The sequence below is a fragment of the Protopterus annectens genome, chromosome 9.part0 (assembly GCF_019279795.1).
Source record: "Protopterus annectens isolate FY-2018-M chromosome 9.part0, PAN1.0, whole genome shotgun sequence".
Classification (NCBI taxonomy): Eukaryota; Metazoa; Chordata; order Ceratodontiformes; family Protopteridae; genus Protopterus; species Protopterus annectens.
In genome coordinates, this window is record NC_056743.1 from 639,866,127 (window position 1) to 639,894,015 (window position 27,889).

At 42.5% G+C, this 27,889-nt stretch overlaps 1 protein-coding gene across 3 annotated transcripts in view; it reads right to left on the minus strand.

Annotated features, from left to right (window-relative positions):
• EHMT2 (euchromatic histone lysine methyltransferase 2) overlaps positions 1–27,889 on the minus strand; it is a 1,701,692-nt gene that overhangs the window by 1,138,180 nt on the left and 535,623 nt on the right. For all 3 annotated transcript variants that reach the window (XM_044083219.1, XM_044083218.1, XM_044083217.1), the window contains one exon: positions 11,888–11,999. In XM_044083219.1, coding sequence (XP_043939154.1) covers positions 11,888–11,999 — 112 coding nt within the window. The remainder of the gene's footprint in view (positions 1–11,887; positions 12,000–27,889) is intronic.

Below are 27,889 nucleotides of genomic sequence, written 5' to 3' on the forward strand. Positions count from 1 at the left end.
TGTAACTGGGGACAGAATAGGGGGTCTCAAATGAGAGATGTCCTTAAGAAAGGCTTTTGGAGAGTCTGTGGGACATGACATTAGACTCCTGATCACCACGGTGAAAGTTAAAGATTGCCGCTAACTGAACCCTAATGGTTGCAGCAGCTGCTTCTTCATTGAAAAGTTTGGTCAAAAACTCTAAAAAGGATGAAACTGAGGCTAGATATGGCTCAGTACTATTTTGAGACACCAGTACAGAAAATCTCTTCCATTTACTAAGGTATAACTTCCTGGTAGATGATTTATGGGAGGATAATATAATATGCTGAGCTGCAGCTGAGAGATTTTGAAACCTGGCTATTCTGGGAACTGGAGCAGCCAAGCTGTCAATTTGAGAGTGTGAAGTGTGGGATGAAGAGCCCCTGATGAATGAGTCAGAAGATCTGGAACTGGGTCCAGGATCCAAGGTTCTTCCAATAGATGAGGCTGAAGAAAGGGGAACCAAATCTGACGAGGCCCATAAGGGGCTATTAAAATAATGGTCCTTCCCAGAGTCTTTGCTTTCCGTAAATCTTTGGGTATCAGTGGAAAAGGTGGAAATGCATAAAGGAGACCTGGGGGCCAACTGTGTACAAGCGCGCCCCTTGGGGAATCTCCCATAGGGGAGATTAGGGTAAAATAGCTGCTGCATTTCATGTTCATTGGGGTTACAAAGAGGTCGCAGCAAGGCTGGCCCCATCTGCGGAATATCCTTTCTGCCATTTCTTGTTTCAGGGACCACTCATGAGGCAAAAGAATTGCTCTGCTCAATTTGTCTGCTATCACATTGGACTTCCCCGGGATTTGCGTTGCTATCAGAAAGCACTGGCTGGAAGTTGCCCACTGCCATACTCTCAGGGCCTCTCGACATAAGGGATAAGATCTGTCTCCTCCTCGTTTATGTACCAGACCACTGACATGCTGTCTATCTGAATTGCAATAGTTCCTAGAGGACAGGAGTCTCGAAAGGACTGCAATGCTAGAAGTACCGCTCTCATCTCTAGGACACTGATATACAGATAAGCCTTGTGTTGTTTCCACATGCCTTGGGCTGTTCTTCTCTGATAATGCCCCCCCCCCCCCTATCAGGGAGGCATCTGTGGTCATAGTGGCAATGGGAGCAGGTAAATCAAAGGGGTGACCTATTGTTACTGGATGAGATGTTAGCCACCAGCGAAGGTCATTCTTGTATAAGTTTATCAGGATTTGATAAGACACTGGAAGTTCCTGAAAGGACCACTGTGTGAACAGAAGCCATTGTGGTATAAGCATGTGCATTCGACCTAAAGGAATTGCAAAGGGTGCTGCCGCCATTATCCCCAATAATTTGAGCACCACTGAAGCTGGGGCTTTTTTTTTTGCTAGAAGAATTAGGACCTGTTTTCGTAAAACACAAACCCTTTCCAGTGGAAGTTTTACAGCCATGGAAATGGTATCTATACCTTCTCCTATAAAGACAGTACATTTGGATGGCGATAAGATAGATTTTTCTGAGTTTATGGTAATCCCCAAGTGACTGCAGAGGTTTAAGGTTGTGTCCCTTGTTAGTATGAGTTGATGCCTGGTGGTGGCGGTGAGGAGCCAGTCATCTAGGTATGGAAACACCTGGAATCCTAAACGTCTCAGGTGAGCCATGACTACTGCCATGCATTTGGTGAACACTCTGGGGGTTGTAGTGAGACCAAAGGGCAGGGCTCGAAACTGGTAGTGACAGGCTCCCAGACGAAAGTGCAGATGATCTCTGGATGGCCTGGCCATTTCTATGTGATAGCATGCATCCTGGAGATCTATCGAGCACATCCAACTGTCTTTCCCGAGAAAGGGAAGTATAGACTGTAGCGCGAACATCCAAAACCTTGTCTTTTTGACAGATTTGTTTAGTTTGCTGAGGTCCAAAATGGGTCTCCAGCCCCGTTTTCTTTGGAACTTGAGTAAGTTCCGGATCCTCTCTGGTCTGCTAGGACTGGTTGGATGATTCTTTTCTAGCAACCTTTGAATTTCTATGGTTGCTTGTACCCTGTGATTGGGTGGGATGTCCGGGATTTTTCTTACAAGGGGTGGTGCGGTGGCAAAGGGAATGGAGTATCCTCTGGATATTATGTTTTGTACCCAGTGATCTTCTGTTATGTTTTGCCAGGCATCTGGGTACAGAGATAAGCGCCCCCCGACTGCCTTCAGAAATTGATAGACGGGCCCTCCTTTCAGAAGCGCTGATAGAGCTTTCCAAAAAACTGATCTTTGTCACCCTGATTCTAAAGACCCCCTCTGCCGCGTGGGCAGTGTCTTCCATTATTACCCCCCCCTCCTCTGACTCTAGAGGAAGGTTCACCACAAGTGTCCTGGAAAGCTCCTTGAGTTTTATGGAACCACATCTTCCCTCCCTTCTGACCTTTGGGGTAAGGTCTGGTAGGGGTGGAAAAACGGACTCCAACAGTAGACAGAGTCTTTCCATCCTGCTCACCCCTGGTAAGCGTTTCCTTCATTTTGGGTCCAAACAGGAAGGAGCCATCGAAAGGGGTGTTCACAAAGGATGACTTAAAGGGCTCTGCAAAGGAACATAAGCACATCCAGGAATATCTCCTAAGAGCAATTCCTGTACCGGTTGCCTTGCTCATTCCATCAGGTGCGTAAGAAATCAGACGCATGGAAGAGTTTACAAGGGAATTTAGGGTAGCAAGCTTGGAAGTTACTTCATCTGAAACCCCTACAGCTACTGCACCCTGTAGAGTATCTCTCAGCTCTTTAAGGAGATCTCTGTGTAGTCTATTAAAATGTGTGAGATAGTTCAGGGATCCAAGAGCAAAGGACGCCGAACTAAACAAGCGCTTACCATATTTGTCCATGATCCTAGAATCCTTGATAGGAGGATGAACAGATGTAGAGGTCTCTGACAACTCCTCCCTGGTGGCTGCTGCCACCACAATAGCATCGACGGGTACTCCTTTGTTTAGGAAAGCCTTGTCCTGGGGGAAATCATAAATTTGTTAGGCCTCCAAGGGACAGGTCCCATGGTATCCGGGAACTTCCATTCCTTTCGAGAGATGAGTTCCATCAGCTCATCAAAAAGAGGAGACACCCAAGAGGCGGAGGGTTGAGACCTGAAAGCCTTCAGAAGAAATGACTCATCATCAGTAGGGTTATAATGGGCTTCCAGCCACTCCTCTGTTTGAGAATTTCCAAGATATCTCCAAACGAGATATCACCAGTGGGGGCCTGTGGGGACCCTTCTGACTCATCTAAGTCAGTATCTGATATGACTGATTCCTGTGGGGAGTCCAGAAGCCTCCTCTTGCAAAGTCTCTTCCAGAGAACCTCCTCAGTGGGAGCTTCTGGTGAGGTCTCATAAGAGCAGGGCTCACCCAAAGGGATGACCTGAAGCTCTGGTTCTCTACACTTTTGAGGGACGAGTGAAGCAGAGGTAGACACAGGCACTTTGGGGGAGGAGGTTGCCGGTTCTGATGATGTGGGACTATACTCTTCTCATGGCATTAAAAGCCCCCCGGCTCTGATGAGAGGAAACCCCTGGATCCAAAGAAGCAGGTGATCTCCCTGGCACGGAAGCGGAGGGATCAGAGCCCGAGGTAGGAGCCAAGCTCAGCCGTGCCGAAGCTTCAAGAGATAAAGTTGAAACAGAGAGGTCAGTTCAACTATCCTCCCCGGACCCAACCGGCAATTGTCAGCTCCTAGACTCCATGGTCGGCACCCAGGAAGTCAGAGTAGTCGGAACCAACAGGCCTGGAGCAGGTGCTGGCTCTAACAGATCCACAATCATCAGCTCCGTACACTCCGGCTCCGAAACCTTGAGTCAGATCGAAGGAGGAACAAAAGTAACGGACTGGGTCTCAGTCGGGCCCGAAGTCCCAAGGGTAGGCCCTGACAAAATCTTAGCTAGTGCTGGTGTCTGCAAAAGCCTCTGCACCACATGATCCACATCCTTATCAGAGAGTCTTGAGGACCGAGAAGAAAAAGCCACTGACTGTAAAATAGGAGACTTAAGGGTAGGAGATACCGGCTCCAGAACCGGGGACCGGCTCCTACCAAGCAGCACAACCGTCGGCTCCAAAACTTGTGGCACCAAGATAGACGGTCTGTCTGATTTTTTTGGAGTCGATGAGCTTGTCTTTGGCTCCAATCCAGAAGACTTGAAGATTTTGAATGTTTGTCTTGGGTCCTCTTGCCCTTATCTAATGAGTCCTGAAAGGAAGACTTAACCAGTCCTCTAGCTATCAGTTTACTTTTTCTTTCATGCAGCACCCTAGTACTGAAAGGGTGGCATATGGGACAATTTTCTTCGAGGTGAACCTCTCCCAAACAATATACACAGTCCAAGTGTCCATCAGTGATGAACATCTTCTGCCCACACTTAGGGCATTTTTTGAAACCCGACTTAGATTTCTCCTGAGATGTATCAACAATCCTACAAAAAATAATCACACTAGAATACTATAAACAATCCTTAAAGCCTTCTAATTTAAACAAGCTATATATTAAAGAAGAAATAGCCCTAAATAAAACACAGGCTCACAAAAAACTATATCTAAGCCTTTTATACTACTAACAATAAACACACCACACACAGATATATTTGTATACAAGTGAAAGCTATAACTATCAAGGCTTAGAATAAATGGGAAAAGGGGGTTAAACTAGGCTTAATAAAAAAACGGCCATGAGAGAGAGAGAGGTATGCTAGCTATAATTCTCTAAACTAACTTGGTTAAACTAACCTTTAACGACTATAAAAAAGATGAAATATTTAGAAAAAAATATATTAAACTTGAGAAAAATACCTATATTCACTGGCCAGAGCTGGTAAAATGGACGATCTGTTGCAGCGGCAAATGAGATCTGGGGGAAGCACCAGTGCATCATGGGATAGGGAGTAGGCCATGAGCTGGTTGAAGACCTCGAGATTTTGCATTTGGCCGAGTCGGAGCCGAGGATCGGCTCAGAACCCATCGGTGAGTATGAAGGAGAGATAGAACAACTTCAAATCACCTGGTTTTATAAAGGCAAGAAATGTCAAAGGTGAATACTAGCTTTATATACGACATTTTTTCTTTGCTTAAAAGATTTTGTTTGAATGAATTGCCAAGAGGAATAAAAGTACTCCCTTTTGGAAAATTACAATGACCTGTTCTGCAGGGATAACATACCTAGGTATCAGGTTGTTTTCTAAATATACTTTTCATAGGAAATCTGAGTTTGGAAACTGCCATCCCAATACTGCTGTTGCTAATAAGTCCAACTTTCCTAACTTGTAAACTTTTACAACAAACTTCTTCCAAGTGCTCATGTTCATCTTGAAAGATCAAGACAAAGAATTCCCTCGCAAGTACGGCAAGTGCACAGGCCCAACACACCTTCAGCAAAATCAAAAATCAAGGTCAGCACTAAAAAGTGGTAATTGTAACTTCTTTTACTGAAGCATGAATGCCACAAGGGGTAGGGAAAAAAAAACCTATAATCTCACAACAAATTCAACCAGACTGGTTTCGGCTGAAATAGCCTTCCTCAGTGTAAAGCATCACCATGTCACATTCACATATTTATACATTTTCAGTTAATTAGAGTTGGTTATTGGTTACTCATAAATGGTTATTTAACCCAGGCTAAAAAAGCCTACCTAATTTGCTAATCCACTTCCTTTCTTTAGCATTAAGGATAGTATGCCACCCAGATTTATTCACCTTATCACCAAATATTTTGTCAATAACAGTGAATCTATATGAAGCATTTCCATGTTTAAGCGTGTGTTTAAATAATGCATTTGATTGTCTCTTTTTCCTGATATCACTCAGATGTTCCCCAATCCGTAACCGTAGGGGCCTGGATGTTCGGCCAATGTAAAAAGCAGAATATGTACACAGGGCCAAATAAATAACCCATTCCAACCCACAAATGGCAAAAATGTTATGTCATAGACCAATGCAGTATTTTGACTACTAAACTGTTTAGTTTTGTTTACTCTATTACAATGTGTACAATGCCCACAGGTTATGCAACCAACACAGTATTTCACTTGTAATGGTACGTTGTTGTCATATTATGGAACCACCCCCCCGATGGTACTTACAAGGACTAAAATATTAACCCAATGTTCTCCATCTCTGAAAGGAAAAAAAGACATCTCCTTCCTAGAATCTCAAATAATCTATGATCTGATAACAGAATGTTCCAATGCCTGTTAATATCTAAAAACGCCCCAGTGTTTCATCCATATGTAGTAACCAACCTCAAATCTAATGTTTTATCCATAGAATGTTCCTTGTATACCAGTAGGTCCTTCCTATCCTGACTGGAGGCCCAGCTGCTGGCAGTAATAATATTACCAATTTTATAGCCCCGATTTTGAAATCGATGTATCATATCATCCCTGAATAGTTCATATTTCTCCAAATTGGAGCAGAGACGTTTGACCAGAAGGAACTGAGATTTAGGAATGCTCCTAATAATAATACATTGTGGATGAAACCTAGATGAGTGAAGTAGGGAATTATATTGTGGGTATTTTCAAAAAAATTTGGTAGCTAGAGTATTATCCTCATTCCTTTTCACCAGAACATCCAAAAATGTAATCTGGTTTGCAAGATAATGAACTGTGAACTGAATTCCCCATTTATTCCCATTTAGATATTCCACAAATTCATTAAGATGTATGCTATCCGCCCTCCACACAAGCTAATAGTCATCCAAACAGCGCCTCCAAATGTCAATTTCCTCTATATACAAATTGTGCCCTGGATCATAATTAAGGTGATCTTCCACATAAGCCATAAACAGGTCAACATAAACGGGGGCAAAAGATGCCCCCATTGTTGCCCCTTGAATTTGCCAATAACATTGGTCCTGAAAATAAAGGACATTTTTGATCAGAACATGTTCTACTAAACAAATCAAAAATGTATTAAATCCAGGCCGATAAAGTTCACTTTTCTCTAACCAGTATTGTAGTGCACAAAGCCCAGCTCAATGTTGGATGTTAGCATAAAGAGCCGTAATATTGAGTGTACATAGGAGCCAACATGGTTCCAATTGCATATCAGAAATAATGCCCAAAAACTGGGTAGTATCCTGTATGCGTGCTCGAACAAATTTCAATAATGGCTGTAAATACTTGGTTAGGAATTGTGAGGGACCCTCTGCCTGATACAATTGGTCTTTTTGGTGGATTATGTAAATCCTTATGTATTTTTGGCAGAAGCTATAAATACTGGGATTTAGGGTCCTGTACTGTTAAATGACAGGTCTGAGTCTGTGATTATACCCTCATCCCTTGTCTGCTTAAGAAAAATGTCTATTTCTTTCTTAAATCTAAAGGTTGGATCTAGATGCATAGGCATATAATACCGGCCATCCTCCAGTTGTCTCTGAGCTTCTTCATCAAACTTCTCCCAATCCATAACCACCACCGCTCCTCCCTTACCAGCAGGCAAAACAACTAGATTCCTATTATTTTGCAAGTTAACTCGACACCGTAAAGCTCCACTGCCAATCATGAGCGGACAGGTGATCCGCTGTGGCGACCCCTAACCGGGAAAAGGCGGAAGAAGAAGATCCTACCTGTAGTTCGATCTTTGAGAGGTTATGAAGTAATAAGCGATGTTCAAGAGTATGAAAATGTAAATCCCTCAGAACACTGGACTGGAAGGAAATAACTTGTGGATGCATGGGTGGGGTGAAAGTAGATCTATGAAATTTGAATGAGTTGGTACTAGTGTCTGAAGCATCCTCATCAAAAAACAATCCTAAATTAAGTAAATGGCAAAAGGCTATTACATCCTGTGCAAAAGAATCTTCCATCACAACAAATCCAGGTACAAATTATAAACCTTTATTTAAAACCTGCATTTTCACCTCAGATAGCGGTTTAGAAGAGATGTTCAAAACATTACAAACCTTGTTTATTTCTGTACCATTAATATGAGCAAACTCTCAAGGTCTTTTCCCCCTCTATGTTTCCTGGCCCTAAAGGGGCATCCAAATTCCATCTCTTTGGGATAGGAGACTCTAAGGAATGGTTACTGTTCACCTCCTTGGCTGAGGAGGATTCATCACCAGATGTACTACTATTCCCGCCTTTTTGTTTTTTGAGGATTGATTTAGGTATTTCCTTTTTGGATTGTAGGGTTTAACCTCTGTCTGACCAAATTTCACCTGTTTCTGGGATCCAAAGGGTTTCCCTCTATCATACTCCCCCATATCACTATTAAAATTTTTTAATTTTTTTCCCTTTAATACCTTTTCCAAATTTAAAAGTTCTGTACTAAGTTGGTTCAAACATGTTGGATAACAGGATAAGTCCTCAAAACACAATTTCCTCGCATAACAAACCAACCTCTATGATATGATGATCAACCCTACGTTCATAAAAGGCTGTTAACGTTTCTACAAAACCCATTGATGCCCTCTATTGGACCAGATCCCATTCCTCAGCCAGTTTATAATCCATATTGTTCACTAAAAGTTGTATTCGAACCCGCAAACCCCTTGGGGTAATCCCCTTAAGCTGATAAGCTTTAAAAAGTTTCAAGTGCCACACGTTAGTGTGTAATGTTTTCATGCACTTAGTAAGCTTCTGAAAAGCCTGGCTGAAATTTGACATAGAGTCATTAACATTTATTTCAATGCTGGTGTTTTCTGATGGCCCTAGTCCAAATAGCCCTAGATCATCCTTGTCCGAGGACAACCCTTTTAAAATTCAGGCAAGATCCATTTAGGTCCAAAACACTCCAAAACTAATCAAAAATTGACTAACTAAATATCTTTGTAGAAACCTATCCTGATTCTCCAGTATGTAAAATACAGAACTTCCCTTAGTGAAGTGTAGTTCAAACGTAAGAAACAGGGAAAACTAATGCTTGCAACTTGACCCCCCAAAAAATGGCTATACTACTTACGCTGAATTATTAAATATTAAACTAGAGAAATAAAAGTGTAACCACTGCAATTATTCTGGAAAAATCAATAAATGTACATATCATGAGACACCACAGTGCTATGTTCCCCCCATGCAATCGATCAAAAACATTGTGATATTCAACTGCCATATGGTTAAATGTTCAATAAGAGGAACAATAATATATACTGCAATTGTTATAGGAAATCACAAAACACCCATATCATAATGTATAGCAGTGCTACGTTCCCCCATACCATCACTCAGAACACTATAAGATGCTCAACTGACACAAACACGAGTGCACAGAAACACTAACATTCATATTCATGTCTTAATCATGGAACAATAATAGCCCCTGCAATTAATACCGTAATACATGCTTATATAAACCGCAGTGCTATGTTCCTCTGAACAAAATAACTCAACAGCCTTAGTTTGCGACCAAAGTGCCAAAAAAGGGGGAACAATAATAGCCAATGCGATATTTGTAACTAGAGATCATTGATCGCACCATGCAGTGTTACACTCCCCTAAAAAAACAAAAAGAAATGCCTATATGTTATGTATAACTCCTCAATTCACAATATTACGGTCACACAAAACCACTGAACTGTTGGCCCCTTATTCATAAATGGCCATTAAGAACAATATATGTAAACTATACCAATTATTGACAATGGCATATAGTTCTGCAAGCACAATATGTAGTAACAAATTAGATGTAAACAATCTCAAACCTGGAACGAGTAACCACTGTCACCCGAACCTCAATACAACATCCTCACATTTAATGAAACTGAAAAATGGTACAGATACATATATGTATACAAACCCATATAAATGCAAGTCCTTATAAGTTCAAATACTTTCATTCAGCCCATGCAAAACATTTCCATTTACTCCTAAACAGCCCAGTCTCAACTGTTAGAAGTAGAAACTCAACACAGTTTATGTAACTTTTCAACACGTAGCTAATTTGTAAACAAAAAAACTTAATACAACTCAAAATGGCCCGTGGTATGCAAGTTATCCCTCTTAATTATGCAATTAGTCCATATCATAAGAAAGAAAAGCCAGAAAGCCCTTACGATCGAAGCATGTGTGTCTTCTGTTTTAACAGTGTCCAAAGAATGGCGACCGCTATTCTTCTATTGGGTAAATTAAAAAAGAAAACACATTCGAGGCCAACAGCATACAAGTTCCATGTCCCAAAAGATATACTTTATGTCCCTGAAAGGCAAAGTCCCAAGTCAAGTAGTCAAAATACTGCATTGGTCTATGACAAAATGTTTTGCCAATTGTTGGTCGGCATGGGTTATATACTTGGTCATGTGTACATATTCTTCTTTTTACATTAGCCAAACATCCAGACCCCTACGCGGTTACAAACTAGGGAACATCTGAGTGATATCAGGAATAAGAGACAATCAAATGCATTATTTAAACACACACTTAAACATGGAAATGCTTCATACAGATTCACTGTTACTGACAAAATATTTGGTGATAAGGTGAATAAATTTGGGTGGCATACTATCCTTAATGCTAAAGAAAGGAAGTGGATTATCAAATTAGGTGGGCTTTTTCAGCCTGGGTTAAATGACCATTTATGAGTAACCAATAACCAACTCTAATTAACTGAAAATATATAAATATGTGGATGTGACTTGATGATGCTTTACACTAAGGAAGGCTATTTCATCTGAAACCGGTCTGGTTGAATTTGTTGTGGGGTTACAGGTTTTTTCTCTACTCCTTGTGGCATTCATGCTTCAATAAAAGAAGTTACAATTACCACTTTTTAGTGCTGGCCTTGATTTTTGATCATCCTGAAAGATGCCACAATCTATGGTCAGTTTTGACAATGTCATCTGATGTTTGATTACTTGGGATGGCAGATGGCAGTTTTTTTGTGTGCAAACAAGTTTCTAAAGTTGACCTGTTAGCAACAGAAGCTATAGTGATGCATTCTCTGCCTACTAACCATATTTTGAAAGCTAACAAGAACCATTTGAAAACAAAATGAGTCTATGACTTCAGGTTAACAGACAGATAATATTAGTGCTGACATTACAGAAATTAAATGTATTACAGAAAAATTCTGCAAAGAAAACAAGATTTGTTTAAAATGGTGGGATCACATCCAGTTTTTGAGTCTACAAATGCTTTAAATTTGAAATCTGTAGAGATGCAAGTTAATATAGTGCCAGGCTGTCCAGGGCTCAGAGCGGGTATGTTTATTAGTGCATTTTGCAAATCTTGCACATTTGTAAATGAAGGCTTTTTACCTCAGGTAGCATGCAACTATGTTTAAGTTAAACAAAAACTGGATTTTAACAAGCATTACACTAAGATGCAACAGTTTTTATGCTGTAAAGAAAACAAGAAAACTACTGCAGCTCATTTGCAAATAAATATTAAGTAAAAAATCTGAAATATGAACATACTGTGCAAGCACTCAAATATTTGAAATAAACTTTTACATTTTTTTACTCAGTGACAGTATTCGAGATGATGGAAGGCGAGGGAAAAGAAGCATGTGTGGCAAGTGCAACTAAATGCTGCATATCCACCACTTCTACGGTTTGATAATTTTTTTTTTTTTTATGAGAGGGACTAAAAAAAAAAAAAAACAAAAAAGTTTTTAAGCTTTCCTGTATTAAGTGAGACTTTTTCTGGTGGTATGTAAACATGACATTCACGCTTTAATTCACACCACCTTCTCCACATTTTTGCTTTCACTACTATTCTTTTTCCTGTACTGCTTTTGGATTGCTACCATGTAAACTTCTACTCCAGAACACACTGGTACTTTAAAGTATATTAAAATCTTGTCGCCTTAAATGTGAATGATTAAATCTCAACCCTATTTTTCTGAGGCTGTAGAAACCAAAGTAATGGCTAATACCCTCAATAACATAGCCTGCAGTTAGATGTTGAAATTAAATTCTACCTTAAACTTACCATTCAGCTGCTTTGTTCTGTCTTTCCTCCTACGTTTCCGGGTAGGTTTCAGCCAAGCACTGTCACTCTTGTTTTTCTTCTTTCCTTTCCTTTTCACACTGGAAATAGAGCTCTATGAATAATAAAAATAAGACACTTAAAGTACTTAGTTGAGAGATTGTTAAATTCTGCACCACAACAAGAAACTGCATAAGAAATACTCTTCTCTCAAGAAGCTTTTTCCATATAATTACTCTGGATTACTTATTCAGAAAGAAGACCCGCGGTGGTGGTGCTGCGGTAGCGTTATCGCCTCCCAGTAAGACGGTGTCCGGTTCGATTCTCAGCTAGAGCGTCTTCTGCGTGGAGACATGCGTGAATGGGCATACCTTCGTTGAAGGTTGTGCGTCAGGCCTGGCAAGCCGGTACGTAAAAATCAACTGCCAATCATTAGCGGACCGGAGTTCCGCTGTGGCGACCTCTAACCGGGAAAAGCCGAAAGACGCATTTAACTTATTCAGAAAGGCATGACAGAGTTGGAATAACAGCCTACACATGACATACTACAGTAAAGCACACAGCAAAAGGATTCAAACAACTCAGAAGTCCTGTTACTTCGGTTAACATATATTATGTCCTCAAACCAAGTATCCTGCTGCAGTTATAAAGACAAATTTACTAAACTTCAGATCTAGGCAACTCTTCTGAAATTAACAGCATAGGCATCTCTACTGCTAACGAATCAAGAAGTAGCATTTTAATTGTTCTTGTAAAAATTCAATTTCTTAATGAAACATTTCATGTAGTTAAAAAAGCAGTTGCGTGAGCCGCTAACCATAACAGTAGATGGTCTACTAAGTTATCACTGCAACAGCAGTACTCCCTACTCGTGGGATAAGCCAAAAGACTTCGAAGCACATTTCCTGTATGTTCACTCAAGCACAGATTTTTCTTGGTCACTGTTAGACTGTCTTGCCATTCTTCAATGCTTTTTTCTTTTTTTTACTTAAAGCTGTTTTACTTGACAAATAAGCAATGAAATCCAAATCATTCTAACATGCACTATGCAAACCTCATGCATGGTGTCAGTCAAATTCTGATGTCAGACCTTCTAATTTTTAATATATTAAATATAAATAGTTCTCAGCCCAAAACCAGGATTTACAATTCAAATTTTAAACATTTCTCTTTTTAAACTCCAAATTTACAAAAATGGAGGGGGGGGGGGGGGGGCAAAAAAAAAACACTGGAATATCTGTTCAAGGTCTTTTTATGTTATGACTCATTACACTAAGTCATTACTTTTGTGTTTCCCGCTCCCTTAATTACTTCCTCCCTCAAATATATTCTTTTAACAGCAGGACAGTCTGCCCTCATAAAATGCCTTTCTTAAGCCTAATCTTTATCGTTCCTTGTTCGAGCTTGGGTTCCAGTTCTTTCAGGTTCTGCATTACATCTAAAAGATTCTCTTAATTTGGGCATTTTATCAGATTTCCAGTTTCTTATTAGTCTTTTAAAAAGGTATCACTACTAACCTTACAAATGTCTTACCACATACAGGCTGTGCCAAATCTAAGGGCCAATTTAAAACTATACAACCTTTATTTAAATCTCATTCATATCCTAAAAGCTTCTTTACCAAAACTTTCAGTGATTCCTTAATCAGGGACAAGGACAGACATGAGCAAAAATGTGCTCCCATCCCTCACTGTACATCTTCAACAAAACTGCACAGCCATACGAAACACTATTTAATCTTCCTGAAGTATAACGTTTCCAGGTGAAAATCCTGAAATTTCCTCAACTTTGTTATTACTTTCAGGGCGAGATATGTCTATCCATTAGCTCTTTGCAACAATTCAAGGGGGATAAAGCAAAAGATGAAGATGAATGGCAAATAGTTCAATATAGTCTGTTAACCAGTATTCTGCTTTTGCCTCTTCCATCTTCGTTTCCACTAATATTCCTATTAATTCTGACATCCTCCAAGGATTTTGCTACAATACATTTCTTCAGTACCATATAAACCCTTATAGTCCTACTGTCTGATGTTAAAACTTGAAATCACTTCAATTCAATAATTCCCTCCCCATTTCTTAACTATTCCTAGAATAGGAACTTTCCTAATATTAATTTTGTGGAATAACCTCGTTGCATTTACCCAGTTGCATTAACCCTATGGGCCGTAGTTTCACCTTCCATTGGGGGACTTCCTAGAGTCAGTCTATTTCTTCACCATATTTTCTCAAAGTCAGCTTTACTGTTATACAGATCAACACTGAGGAAAAGCGTATCACTGCACAAAATTTCAATACTCAGGATTGTACCACAAGAATGACAGTTTACGAAAGGAATACTGATTAAATTAATAAAATGTAAACAGTAAAAATAGAAATCAAAATAAGATATTAAACAAAGTAAAAAATTGAACACTTTTTTACAGCAGAAACAAAGCAAATGCAACAACAGGAACAGAGCCAGGGGAAATATAAGGATATATATAAAAAACAGAACTATATAAATAAATAAAAGAGGCACACAAGTAAAACTTACCCACCACTAATATATGCCATAAACTTAGTTTTTCATAGTGCAGAAAGAGACGTATAAAGTTTCTATCTGCATTATGTCTATTAAATATCTTAACTCTTATTTGGGTTTGGCACCAAATTGTAATAAGCCGGTCTTAAATATGCATTATAAACTTGTACATTTGGCAAAGCTAGAGACTTTTTTAATTGTAACATCATTATCACAGAAACCCATGGCCCCTTATCCTCCAAAACAATACTAACTCCTTTTGTAGTTGCCTCAGAACTGTCAAGATCAAACTAAAACATATATGCTAGGTAAAAATATCTGGGGGACTATAAACATTTTATTAGCTTGAACATTACTAGCTAAATCCACAATTATCCTTTTTTTATTTTAATCATAGCTAGAATTTTCTCCTTAAATTCTTCCCAGATTTCTTTATGCCATGTAGTGTTACTGTTGGCTAGATTTTTTTCTCTAGCTATACACACAGCTAAACATTTCATTCTGTAGTGACCCGCTAAATAACAGGTCATCCTCCATCAATTTAAAGGTGAGTGCAGTAACAGAGTAGGCCAAAATAACCCCCCCCCCAACACAAAAGCTCACACTTACTCAGCCCTGGTGCCTGTGATTTACGACCACCCTCTGCAATTACAGAAATAAGTCCACGGGATGGAGTAACTGGGTGACTTGGCACGAGGGCCAGAATGGTAATAATGAAGGAAGGGTGGGCAGAAAAGGCAAAAAAAAAATGTAAGGGTAGGTGCTGCATAATTTACTGCAATACAGCTTTAGTTTTACTCTCATTAACTTTACACGCAGATCTCTCATCAGATTTTCTCAACACTGTGAAAAGTTTAAGAAGGTCATTTTTCAGGGTAGATAAATGCAAATATCCTCTTCAAATGTAAACTTTTCTTGACTCCGATTCCACTCAACTCCTCTAATATCACCCGGTCTTATTTTCTGTACCAATGACACTAGATATTCAGCAAACAAAAGTGGGGAAAGAAAGCAGCCCATCCTTCTCTGTAGCATTATTTTTTAGGTTAACCCCCCCCTCCCCATTTTAATGGCAAAAAAAATGTAGCCCAATCTATCTCCTTTATCAAATCTATAACGTTATGAGGAAACTCACATCTACGTCCACAGCAACCAACCTCAGCAGGTACGGCAAAGGCACGGCACTAAAAGGAATATCAAAGTTAAAAAAAATTCATGCCAGCCCAAAGAGGTGCGTAAAAAAAGAAGTTATGTACTCACCATAACATTCCATACGAGTAGTTATACTTCATTTTCTGTAACCTGTGGGTATTCAGATCCATAACGGATCTGAGCTGGCAATATTTTTCAAGCATCTGCTCCAAGCTCCAAACTCCTCCCCTTACCCACAATCCCTCACATCTCCTACCTTCCCTCAGATTGAGTTTGCCACTATTCAAACTATTAGCAACTCAGTAACAGCTCTAACTTAGTACAGGTTCGGGGGAAGGAGGCGGGACGGTTGCAGAAAATTAAGTATAACTACTCATATGGAACGTTATGGTGAGTACATAACTTCTTTATCTGAAGTACTTAACTTCATTTATCTGCAACCTGTGGGACTGAGTCTCAGCTACCAAAACTCCTGGGAGGCCCTCAAAAGGATATTCATGAGCACCGCAGAGCCAAGGGATGCTCTCCCTCTAGAGAACAAATCCAACTTATAATTTGAAATAAATATGTAACCTTGCCCAGGTCGCTGCTGCACAGATATCATCCAGTGAAACCCAAGACCAAAAGGCAGCAGAAGTTGCCACAGATCTGGTAGAATGAGCTTTAATAGGATCAGGTGGGGACAGACCTTTATCCTTATAGACTTGCAGTATACATTGCGTAATCCATCTAGATAAGGAGACCTTGGAAATGGCCTTGCCCGAAAAGGGTCTGGAAAAGGACACGAATAACTGGTCAGACTTACGAAATCATTCAGTCCTGTGTAAATAGAAATGAAGCTGTCTATGAACATCTAGCAAATGCAGCTTATATTCACCCTTGTTCTAAAAATTTGGAAAGAACACAGGCAGATTAATCATCTGGTTAATATTTGATTCAGAAGCAACTTTTGGTAAGAAAGAAGGGTTCGTGCGGAGCGAAACCCTGTCTTTATGAAATATCAAGTAAGGGGGTATGGCAGACAAAGCTTGGATCTTAAAAACCCTTCTGGCCGAAGTAATAACCACTAGAAAAGCTGTCTTTCAGGACAGGAATTTCAAGTCTACTGACACTACTGGTTCGAATGGGGGCGCCACTAACACCTGTAGAACTATGGTAAGGTCCCAAGGAGGGATGGAATCCTTAACCGGGGGATGTAAAAGAAAAGTACCTTTCAGAAAAGCTTTACACAATCTCAAAGAGGCCAGAACATTCAGATTTTCACCGACATGAAAATTAGATATGGCTGCCAATTGTACTTTAACCGTAGAGGAACTAGTCCCTTGTTGGAAAATATAGGACAAAAACTCCAACACTGCAGGAACCGGGGCTGTAAAGGGATCTAGGTTCCTCTAAGCCCAAATAGAGAAGCATTTCCATTTGCTGTGATAAATCTTCCTAGTGGAAGCTTTGTGGGATGCCACCAAAATATTCTTTACTGAAGATGACAGACCGGGAGTCCTTGCAATCAAGGGAACTGGAGCAACCAAGCCATCAGCTTGAGGCTGTCTAGATCGGGCGGACTGATGCCCGAGGGGTGAGAAATGAGATCCAGGCAGGGATCCAGAATCCGTGGAGGAGTTAGAGCATGAGACCAGAGGAAGGGGAACCACACCTGACGAGGCCAGAACGGGCCAATGAGGATCACTTTTGCACCCCAGTTGGCAAGCTTTCTGAAGAAACTTTGGAATGAAAGGTAATGAGAGATAAGCATACAGTAACCCGGGAGGCCAAGCATGGACGGAGCATCTCTGGGGAGTCCCCTGGTAAGGGGATCAGAGCGAAGAACTCGCTGCACTTCGCATTGGAAGAAGATGCGAAAAGATCGCAGCAATGCTGACCCCACGCAAGGAAGATCTCCTCCGCTATTGACTGTTTCAGAGACCACTGGTAAGGCATTAGGATAGCCCGACTCAGTCTGTCTGCTAAAATGTTGGAGCATCCCGGGATGTGCTTTGCAATCAGAATCCAAATGGTGGAAATCGCCCACTCTCACACTCTCATGTCCTCGCGACACAGAGGGTAAAATCTGGATCCTCCTTGTTTGTTGATGTACCAAACAACAGACATGTTTGTCTGACTGAACTGCAATCGACCCAGGAGGAAGAACAGCATGAAAGGCTTGCAATGCTAAAAGCACTGCCCTCATCTCCAGAACATAGACATGCAATCTGGTCTCAGTCAGACACCACGTGCCTTAGACTGTCCTCCCTAAATAGTGCCCCCTACCCGAGCTGGGAGGCGTCCATGGTCACTGTGACTTGGGCTGTGTGTGTTATGAAAGGACGACCTGCCAAGATTTCCAGCGGTTGGAGCCACCAAAGAAGAGAAATCTTGCAGACTCTGCTGATTCATACTGGAGAGTCCATGGGGAGGTCTAACCAAGACCACTAAACTGCCAGGGTCCACTGAAGAACCCATATGTGAAGGCGCACACAGGGTAGGATTGAAATTGCTGCAGCTATAGAGCCTAGGGCACAGAGAACATCGCTCACCGTTGGCATCCTGGGGCCGAGGATCACTGACACATGAGCCTGCAGGTTCTGGACTCTGCCCAGAGTGAGAAAAACTTGCAATAGTAGAGTGTCAAGCCATGCCCCTATAAATTCCAAGGTCTGTGTCAGGTTCAAGAGGAACTTGAGATGTTGATGGTAACACCCAGGTTGACTGCAAGATGCAGGAAGTAGTCTCTGGCTATGCAAAGTAGACATATGGTGGCAGCAGCAAGGAGCCAATCGTCTAGGTAAGGAAACACCTGAATTCCCGGAAGCCTCAGGTGAGACACTACGACCGCCATAACCTTGGTAAACACCCTAAGGGCTGTGGTGAGACCGAAGGATAGGGCTCTGAACTGGAAATGATTGGCTCCCAGCCGGAAGTGAAGGAATCTCCTGGAGCTTCTGCAAATTTTTATATGGTAGTAAGCGTCCTGGAGGTCTATCGAGCACATCCAGTCACATCCTCAGAGGTAAGGTAAAATGGACTGCAAGGTGACCATCCAGAATTTTTGCTTGGCTACAGTCAGGTCCAGGGTTGATAGGTCCAATATGAGCCTGAGGTCCCCTGTCTTTTTTAGCACTAAAAAGAAGATGGAGTAAACGCCTAATATGGACTGATCTGGCGGGACCGATTCGATGGCCCGATTGCAAAGCAGCTTTGAAATTTCTAGCTCTGCTGCCTCCCCTTGAGCGGGAACATCCAGGAGGCGCTTTGGTTGGACGGGTGGGGCAACAAACGGGATGGAGCAGCCTCTGGAAATTATTTGGAGCACCCAACAGTCTGTCGTAATGGACTCCCAAGCCATTAGGTGCAATGACAATCTTCCCCTGACTGTCTCCAGAATAGAACAGTGGGGCAATCCCTCAGGGTTGCTGTGCAGGTCTATCCGAGAAGGTCTCCCTAGACAGAACAGTTGTGTACACTTACCACAAATGTAGATGTTCGAGTGTATTCACTGTTGCAGTCATTACATTTGGGTAATCTGTTTGCAGTTTGCCCTCAGTCAGCCTGATTAACAAAGTCTTGGGTCCTGCGTCGGTTGCTGTCCCTTCTTCCACGACGTCAGGTCATCAGGGGTATAAAACATGCAGCCAATGCCATTACATCAGTTTTTCTTGCCCCAGATGTCAGGTGCCCCCCTAATGGGAAGCAATTAAACATAAAAGCACAAAGATATACCTCCAACAGAAAAGCAAATAAATAAAAAAGGCTTTTAAGCATAGTAAAGGAAAGTAGAGGTATACCAAAAAGAAGTTAGGGGGCTGGAGGGAGGGTAACCAAGACTGCAACAGGGAATACACTCGAACATCTACATTTATGGTAAGTGTATACAACTGTACTATGTTCTTCGTGTTTCACTGTTGCAGTCATTACATTTGGGTAGATTCCCAAAGCTATGGTTGGGAGGAGGACTTTAGATAGCATTAGAGCCAGCTATAAGGCCCTGCAAGACTGCAGTGGCAAAGCCAGCTCTGGATTTAGAGAAAATTGGCAAATGATACTGCTTGGTGAAAGTATGTACAGAAAGTACAGTTGTGTACACTTACCATAAATGTAGATGTTCGAGTGTCTTCACTGTTGCAGTCATGACTGTAGGGTTCTCCCCTGATGGCAGGCAGTCCTCGGTTGGCCAGAATCCCAAAGTCTGGGTAGGGCGTCGGCTGCTCAGCCATGCTCCCTGACGTCAGAGCGCCAGGAGTACAAAGCTGACAGCCAACGCCATGTTCTCTAGTTTTTCTTGCCCCAGATGTCAGGTGTTCCAAAATGAGTAAGATCCCATACCCTTTGCAAATACACCTCAGAAGAAGGGTGAAGAAGGGAACCACACAAAAGAAAAAATAAGAGGGAACACAGCTCTAGCTTGCAAACTGGATCTTCAAGCTCAGTTTCTACCAGGGAAGCAAAACTTCCTGGCAGACAGTCTGAGCAGAAACCTGTCGAACCCACACGAATGGATGCTGGACACTGAAATATGTTACAGTGGTACCTAACAAGTGTATGGTCTCAGCATTGCCTGCAACAGTGAAGACACTCAAACATCTACATTTATGGTAAGTGTACACAACTGTACTATGTTCATCGTGTTTCACTGTTGCAGTCATGACTGTAGGGTTGAATCCCAAAGCAGAATAAAAGGGAGGTGGTCATAAAGTAGAGGGGGCGGCTAAAAAGGCCCTGCAAGACTGCAGAAGCAAAGCCTGCCCTAGACTTAGAGTAGAGAGGTAGATTGTAGTGCTTAGAAAAAGTATGGACTGAACTCCAAGTCGCAGCTTCCAAAATGTCTTTGGTAGGAACTCCCCTGAGGAAGGCAGCTGAAGTGGCAGCAGCTCTGGTAGAGTGAGTCCTTATACTCCCTGGGATTTGCTTTCCATTGTGTGAATAGCAAAATCTGATTCCATGTGCCTGAACCATTTAGAAATGGTCTGTTTTGAAATGGCTTTACCTTGGGAACTTGAAGCATAAGAAACAAACAATTGTTCTGATTTCCTGATGTCCTTGGTTCTGTCCAGGTAAAAACGTAGTTGTCTGTGTACATCCAAGGAATGCAAGATCCTTTCCCCCTTGTTTTGAGGACTGGGGAAAAAAGTTGGCAAGTGCATAGTTTGATTTAAAGCCACTTTGGAAACCACCTTAGGCATGAAAGAAGGATTAGTCCTTAAAGACACCCTGTCTTGATGAAAAATAATATAAGGTTCCACAGCCATGAGAGCTTGCAACTCCGAAACTCTCCTGGCAGAGGTCAGAGCTAACAGGATGGCAGTCTTCCAAGATAAAAACTTGATGTCAGATGTGGCAGCAGGCTCAAAAGGAGGTAAGGTGAGTTTTTCCAAAACATAGTTGAGATCCCAAGCAGGAATGGGAGGAGATCTAGGGGGCCTTAAGTTCTTAGCTCCTCTGAGAAACTGTCTCATGAGCTGGTGGGAAAAGATTGGAGGGTCTGTATTATAATGAGCAGAAATAGCAGAGGCATGTATCTTTATGGAAGAGAAAGAGAGACCCTTATGTAAGAGGTCTGTCAGGTAAAGTAAAATCAGAGGAATGTTAGGAATAAGAGGATCCGAATCCTGAGACTGCATCCAGGAACAAAATCTTTTCCATTTTCCTGCATAAGATTTTCTAGTGCTAGGACGTCTGGCTTCTAAAATGACATCCATAACCTGCTTGGGTAGGAGAGAATGAATCATAGACCCTGGATTAACCAGGCTGCCAGGCTGAGAGTTTTGACATGGGAGTGCAGAACCTGACCCTGGTGTTGGGACAGAAGGTTCGGAGTCTGAGGTAAAACCCAAGGGGGCTCCAGAGAAAGGTTTTTCAGTGTTGGGTACAAAACCTGTTGAGGCCAATTTGGGGCCAGCAAAATTATCATCTTGGGCTTGTCTTGTTTGATCTTTAATAACACCCGTGGAAGAAGAGGTAGAGGCGGGAAGGCACACCCCGAGAGGTTTCTCCAACTGAATGATAGTGCATCCACTTTCCAAGCTAGTTCGTGGAATGTCCTGGTGCAAAAAATCTGTAGTTGATGATTGAGGTGGGATGCAAAGAGGTCTATGTGAGGACATCCCCAGACTGCTGTAATCATCTTGAATATTTCAGTGTCCAGCATCCATTCGTGTGGGTCCGACAGGTTTCTGCTCAGACTGTCTGCCAGGTAGTTTTGCTTCCCTGGTAGAAACTGAGCTTGAAGATCCAGTTTGCAAGCTAGAGCTGTGTTCCATAGATTCATGGCTAGTCTGCAAAGGGGATAGGAATGTGATCCCCCTTGCTTGTTTATGTACCACATAACTGTGGTGTTGTCTGTCCGTATCAGTAGCTGTCCTGGTTGTAGACGAGTCCTGAAGGCCAATAGAGCGTTCTGAACGGCTAACATTTCCTTTAAATTGATATGCAGGTGCTTTTGATCCTGTGTCCAAAGGCCCTGCAGACAGTTGCCCTGCAAATGGGCTCCCCATGTATAATCTGAGGCGTCCGTGGTTAGTATCTGACTGGCTGGAGGCAGACTGAAGGGTTTTCCTTTGTTTAGAGTACATGCCTTGGACCACCAAAGGAATTCCTTTTGAAGACAAGGCAGGACGGTGATCTGTATGTCTAAACTGTGGCAATGCTGAGACCATACACTTGTTAGGTACCACTGTATTTTCCTCATATGTAGTCTTGCATATGGTACGAGAAGGATGCAGGAGGCCAAGTAACCCAAAGCCTGCAGGAATTTCCTTGCAGATAGCTGAGTTAATGTTGCCAAGGTTTTGAAAGTTGAAGCCAGCTGTAATTGTTTTTCGTATGTCAGAAATGCCATCTGGGTTGTTGTGTTTAGAAGAGCACCCAGAAAAGTACTCTGTTGTGAGGGTGTCAAATTTGACTTTTTTATGTTTACAGTGAATCCCAGGAACATGAGAAGATTCTGAACAAATTCTAGATGCTGGAGTAAGACATCCTTGCTGTCTGCCTGAATAAGACAGTCGTCCAGATAAGGGTAAATTTGAATTCCCTTGAGTCTGCAATAAGCTACTACTGGAGCCAGGCATTTGGTGAAGATCCTGGGCGCAGTAAACAATCCAAAGGGCAGCGCAGAGAATTGATAGTGCCTCGATCCGGCCTTGAACCCGAGGTATTTTCTGCATTCCTGCCTGATGGGAATGTGTAAATATGCCTCCTTTAAATCCAAAGTTACCATCCATGCATTCTTGGTCAACATTGGAAGTAGCTGCTGTAGAGTAAGCATCTTGAATTTTGGTATCTCGAGAAAAGTGTTCAAGACTGACAGATCCAGAATGGGTCTCCATGAATTTTGCTTTCTGGGGACTAGAAAGAGCCTTGAATAAAAACCTTGTCCCATTTCTGAAAGTGGAACCAGTTCTATGGCTTTCATAGCCAAGAGAGCTTCCACCTGGTTTAAGGCCTCTAACCACTGATGTTTTGGAAGATCTGGCCATCCGCTTGGTCTTAGTAGAGTATGAAAATGGAATTTGTAACCTCTTGAAACCACATCCAGAACCCACTTGTCTTGGGTTATATGAGTCCAATTTAGGTGAAAAAGAGAAAGTTTTCCTCCGAGAGGGGCTTCCAGGCAAGAAGTTCCTGCAGCCCAACAGAGGGAGTCATTGAGCCTGTTTTCTATGAACTTGCGACCTGTCCTCTCCTCCCCTAGGGGTGGAAGCAGTCCACTGTCTTGGTCTATAAGAGGCTTGCATTTGAGGCCTTCCTCGGGAGCGTCTGTATCTACTCCTCTGAGGCCTGTCTGAATTGGGAAAGGACCAATTTTTTATAGGCCAATTCCTACTAAATCTGGGTGGCTGTACTTGTAAGAAATCTTTAACCGTTTGCATGGATTTTGCCTTGTCCTCCATCTTCTTTATCACCTCTTCAGCCTTAGATCCAAACAAAACATTATGCTGAACAGGAGCATCCAATAACTTCGCTTTTACTTGATCTGGCAAGTTTTGTTCCTTTAACCAAGCATACCTTCTAATGACTGTGCCAGAGGCAACAGCCCTACAAGAAGCCTCCAAGGCAGCAAATCCACAGTGTAAACCATGCTTCCCAACTTGTTCAGTGGCATGCATTAAGTCATGTAATTCCTTATCTGCACAGGCGGAAATGGAAGTTAGCTTTTGTTTTAAAACAGACATAAGAAATTGCTGGTATTTCAGCATATGAAACTGACAGTTTAAAGCCCTAATAGATAAAGTAGCAGAAGTGTACAGTTTTTCCCCCATCTTTCTAAAGATCTGGAATCCTTCTCAGTGGGAATGGGGTTTTTAGCAGTACCGGCCTTAACCCCCTTAGGGCCTTGAGAAATGGTTTCAGGATCAGCAGTAGGATTCTTGTATAAAAACTAGTGGGAATCAGGAACCCTATAATATCTGTCTAGCTTAACAGGAGCTGGAGGAAGAGAGTCAGGAGTTAACTTAGCCTCCGAAAAAGCATCATCCACAATATCCAAAATAGGAGGGATAACCAGGGGTCTATGTTGGGGAAGAAGAAGAAAATCCCTAAGTATTTTCTTAGATTCCGAGTACTCCTGTCCTTCCCAGTGAAAATGTTCCCTCATTTCATGTAAAGTTTCCCCAAAAGAGAAATCCTCAGGGGAAGAAGCTGAAGGAATGGATTCCTCAGCATCAGAATCCTCATAAGGAGGGAAAGAATATTCCTGGTCAGAAGAAGAAACTGAAGAAACAGAAGCCTGATCAGAGGAGTCATAATACACTTCCTGCCTTGGCCTTTTATCTGGAGGGGGATGTGAACCCCTAATCATAGTAAGCAAGTCCTCTGCCATCTTAAGTAACTGTTTCTGAGACTTGGGTGCTGGATCAGAAGAGGCCTGGGCTGTAGTCTTTGATTTGGAAGGAATCTTTGCCTTTGTCTTTGGCTTTGCCTTTATTAGAAGCTGAGTAGGCCTGAAAACCCCTTCGGAAGCCGGTACCTGCACAGCGGCTCAGGACCCATCCGAAGGAGCATTGTCCGAAGGTCCTGCAACAGAAATATTCAAAGGCCTAGTTGGCTCCTCGTGGGAGTCCGTTTCGGCCATCAGTTCCGAAATGGCCGACGACAGGGGCTGCAATAGTGCTTGTACAATATCGTCTGATTTGGGCCTCGGAGGCCTGTCTTTATCCTTGTGTCGCTTGTGAACTCCGGTAGCCGGAACCGTGTCCGACGACATTTTGTAATTGAAACGCCTACCGAAGTAATGAAATGCAAAATTGTACCTTCGTTTAATCGTACGCTGATTAAATCTAGCACAAAACCGACAACTGGCTATGTCGTGGTCAGGGCCTAAGCAAGGAATACATTAAGAATGAAAATCCTTATGAGGTAATTTGCTTCCCACATGAAATACAATTATTAACTTTTTCTGACATCGGACTGGAGCAAGAAAAAGGTTTCCCCAACGGTGTACTTAGCTTTGAGTAGGAGAAGAAAGTCTTCGGACTGAAGTACGTTTAGAAAAAATTGTCAGGAGTCAGCCGACCGGCACTTGCGAACTGCTATCACCGCACGGCAAGAAAGACTAGAGAACATGGCGTCGGCTGTCAGCTTTGTACTCCTGGTGCTCTGACGTCAGGGAGCATGGCTGAGCAGCTGATGCCAGACCCAGACTTTGGGATTCTGGCCGACCGAGGACTGCCTGCCGGCAGGGGAGAACCCTACAGTCATGACTGCAACAGTGAAACACGATGAACATCTCCAGGTAGCAGCTTCCAGGATGTCCCTGGTAGGGACGCCTCTGAGAAAGGCTGTAGAGGTAGATGCAGCCCTGGTGGAGTGACGTCTGATCCCCTGGGGGACAGGTTTTCCATGGTGCCTATAGCAGAAATGAATGCAATGGCCTATCCATTTAGAGATGGTTTGCTTTGAAATAGCCTTCTCCTCTGCCCCTGCAGCAAATGCTACCAACAGCTGGTCAGATTTCCTTTGAGGTTTAGTCCTGTCAAGTAGAATCTAAGTTGTCTGTGCACATCTAAGGAATGCAGTATGCGTTCCCCTTTATTCTGTGGATTGGGAAAGAAGGTTGGTAAATTAATGGACTGATTAGGAGCCACACTGGATACCGCCTTGAGCATGAAGGATAGATTGGTTCTGAGTGACACTCTGTCCGCATGAAAGATGATGAAAGGCTCCACTGCCATAAGGGCCTGTAATTCAGACACCCTTCTAGCTGAAGTGATTGCTAAGAGGAAAGCTGTTTTCCAAGAAAGAAATTTTAAGTCTGCAGTAACTGCTGGCTTGAAAGGAGGTAGAGTGAGTTTCTCCAAGACAAAGTTAAGGTCCCAGGCTGGTGCTGGAGCTCTCCTGGGTGGTCTCAAACTTTTGGTCCCTCTGAGGAATTGCTTGAGCAGTGGATGAGAGAAGAGGGGAGGTTTCTGTGTTATAATGAGCTGAAATGGCTAAGGTGTGGATTTTAATGGAGGAAAAAGTCAGGCCCTTGTGAACCATCTCAGTTAAGTATTGTAAAATCTGAGGTAAACTGGGCGCTGCTGTGCTCATCCCTTGAGATTGGTTCCAGGCACAGAATCTTTTCCATTTTTCAGCACAAGATTTTCAAGTACTAGGCCTTCTTGCCTCTAACATGATATCCATTACAGGTTTGCTGAGGGATGGTAAAGGAGAGATTAAGTAATTAGCCAGGCTGCAAGGTTCAGTGTTGGAAGCTGAGGGTGCAGAATCTGGTTCTCCTGCTGAGACAGCAAGGAAGAAGTCTGAGGCAGGTGCCATGGAGATAACCGTGACACACTGCGCAGGAGGAGGTACCAGTGTCAGCACGGCCAGTCAAAATCAAAATCATCCTTGGTATGTCCTGTTTGACTTTTAGTAGTACTTTGGAGAGCAGAGGCAGAGGGGGGAAGACATAGACTGATAGGTTTTTCCAGCTGAAGGACAGAGCATCCACTTTCCAGGCTTGTTTGTGAGGAGTCCTTGTGCAAAATTTGTCCAATTGGTCATTCTGGGGAGAGGCAAACAGGTCTATATCTGGGCTCCCCCATTTGCTTGTCAACATGTCGAAAATCCTTAGTTCCAATTTCCACTCGTGTGGGTCCATGAAGTTCCTGCTTAGTCCGCCTGCCAGTGTATTTAATTTTCCTGGCAGGAACTGAGCTTGTAGGTGCACCTGGTAGCTCAAAGGCTGTGTTCCACAATGCCATGGCTAGTCTGCAGAGGAGGTAAGAATGTGTACCCCCCTGCTTGTTTATGTACCACATAATAGTGGTGTTGTCCATCTTTACCATTAGTTGTCCTGGAAGAATGTGGTCCTTGAAGGCTGCCAGAGCATTCTGTACAGCTAGCATTTCTTTTTGACTGATATGCAGGTGCATTTGAATTGCGTTCCATTTGCCCTGAATGCACTTCGCTGCCAGGTGAGCCCCCCATGTATAGTCTGATGCATATGTTGTTAGGGTTTGGGCGGCAGGGGGTGGTGTGAAAGGTAGTCCCTTGTTTTGGTGGCAGGCCTCTGCCCAACAAAGGAGCTCTAGGCATAGGCAAGGTAAGACAGGAATCATTGTTTCTAGGTTTTGAGAATGTTGACACCATAGGCTTTTTAGATACCACTGTAGTTTCCTCATATGCAGTCTTGCATAAGGGATTAGAAGAATGCAACAGGCCATGAACCCCAAGGTTTGCAGTATTTGTCTTGCAGATAGGAGGGTTTTTGTGGCCACTTGTTTTAAGTAAGTTGTCAAATGAATTTGCTTTTCTGGCGTGAGGTAAGCCATCTGGGAAGTTGTATTCAAGCTTGCTCCCAGGAATATAATTTGTTGACAAGGTACCAGTTGTGATTTCTTTTCGTTTATGGTGTACCCCAAACAAGTTAGAACCCTTTTTACAAAGGCCAGATGATTCAAAAGTATGTCCTGGCTTTCTGCCTGAATTAGACAATCGTCCAGGTATGGGTATATGTGAATACTGCTTTGCCAGCAAAATTCAATAACTGGAGCTAGGCACTTTGTGAATACCCTGGGTGCAGTAAATAAGCCAAAGGGCAGTGCAGAGAACTGATAGTGTGTGTAGCCTGCTTTGAAGCGTAGGTATCTTCTGCAAGATTCCCTGATTGGGATGTGCAGGTATACTTCTTTTAAATCTAGTGTTGCCAACCAGGCATCTTGGCCTAGCATAAAAAGTAATTGGTGAAGAGTCAGCATCTTGAATTTTGGAAACTCTGAAAAGGTGCTTAGAGTAGACAGGTCCAGAACAGAACGCCATGAATTGTCTTTCCTGGGTACCCAGGAAAAGTCTCGAGAAGAAACCTTGTCCCTTTTTCTCTTCTGGTACCAGTCGAATAGCCCCCATGCTAAAGAG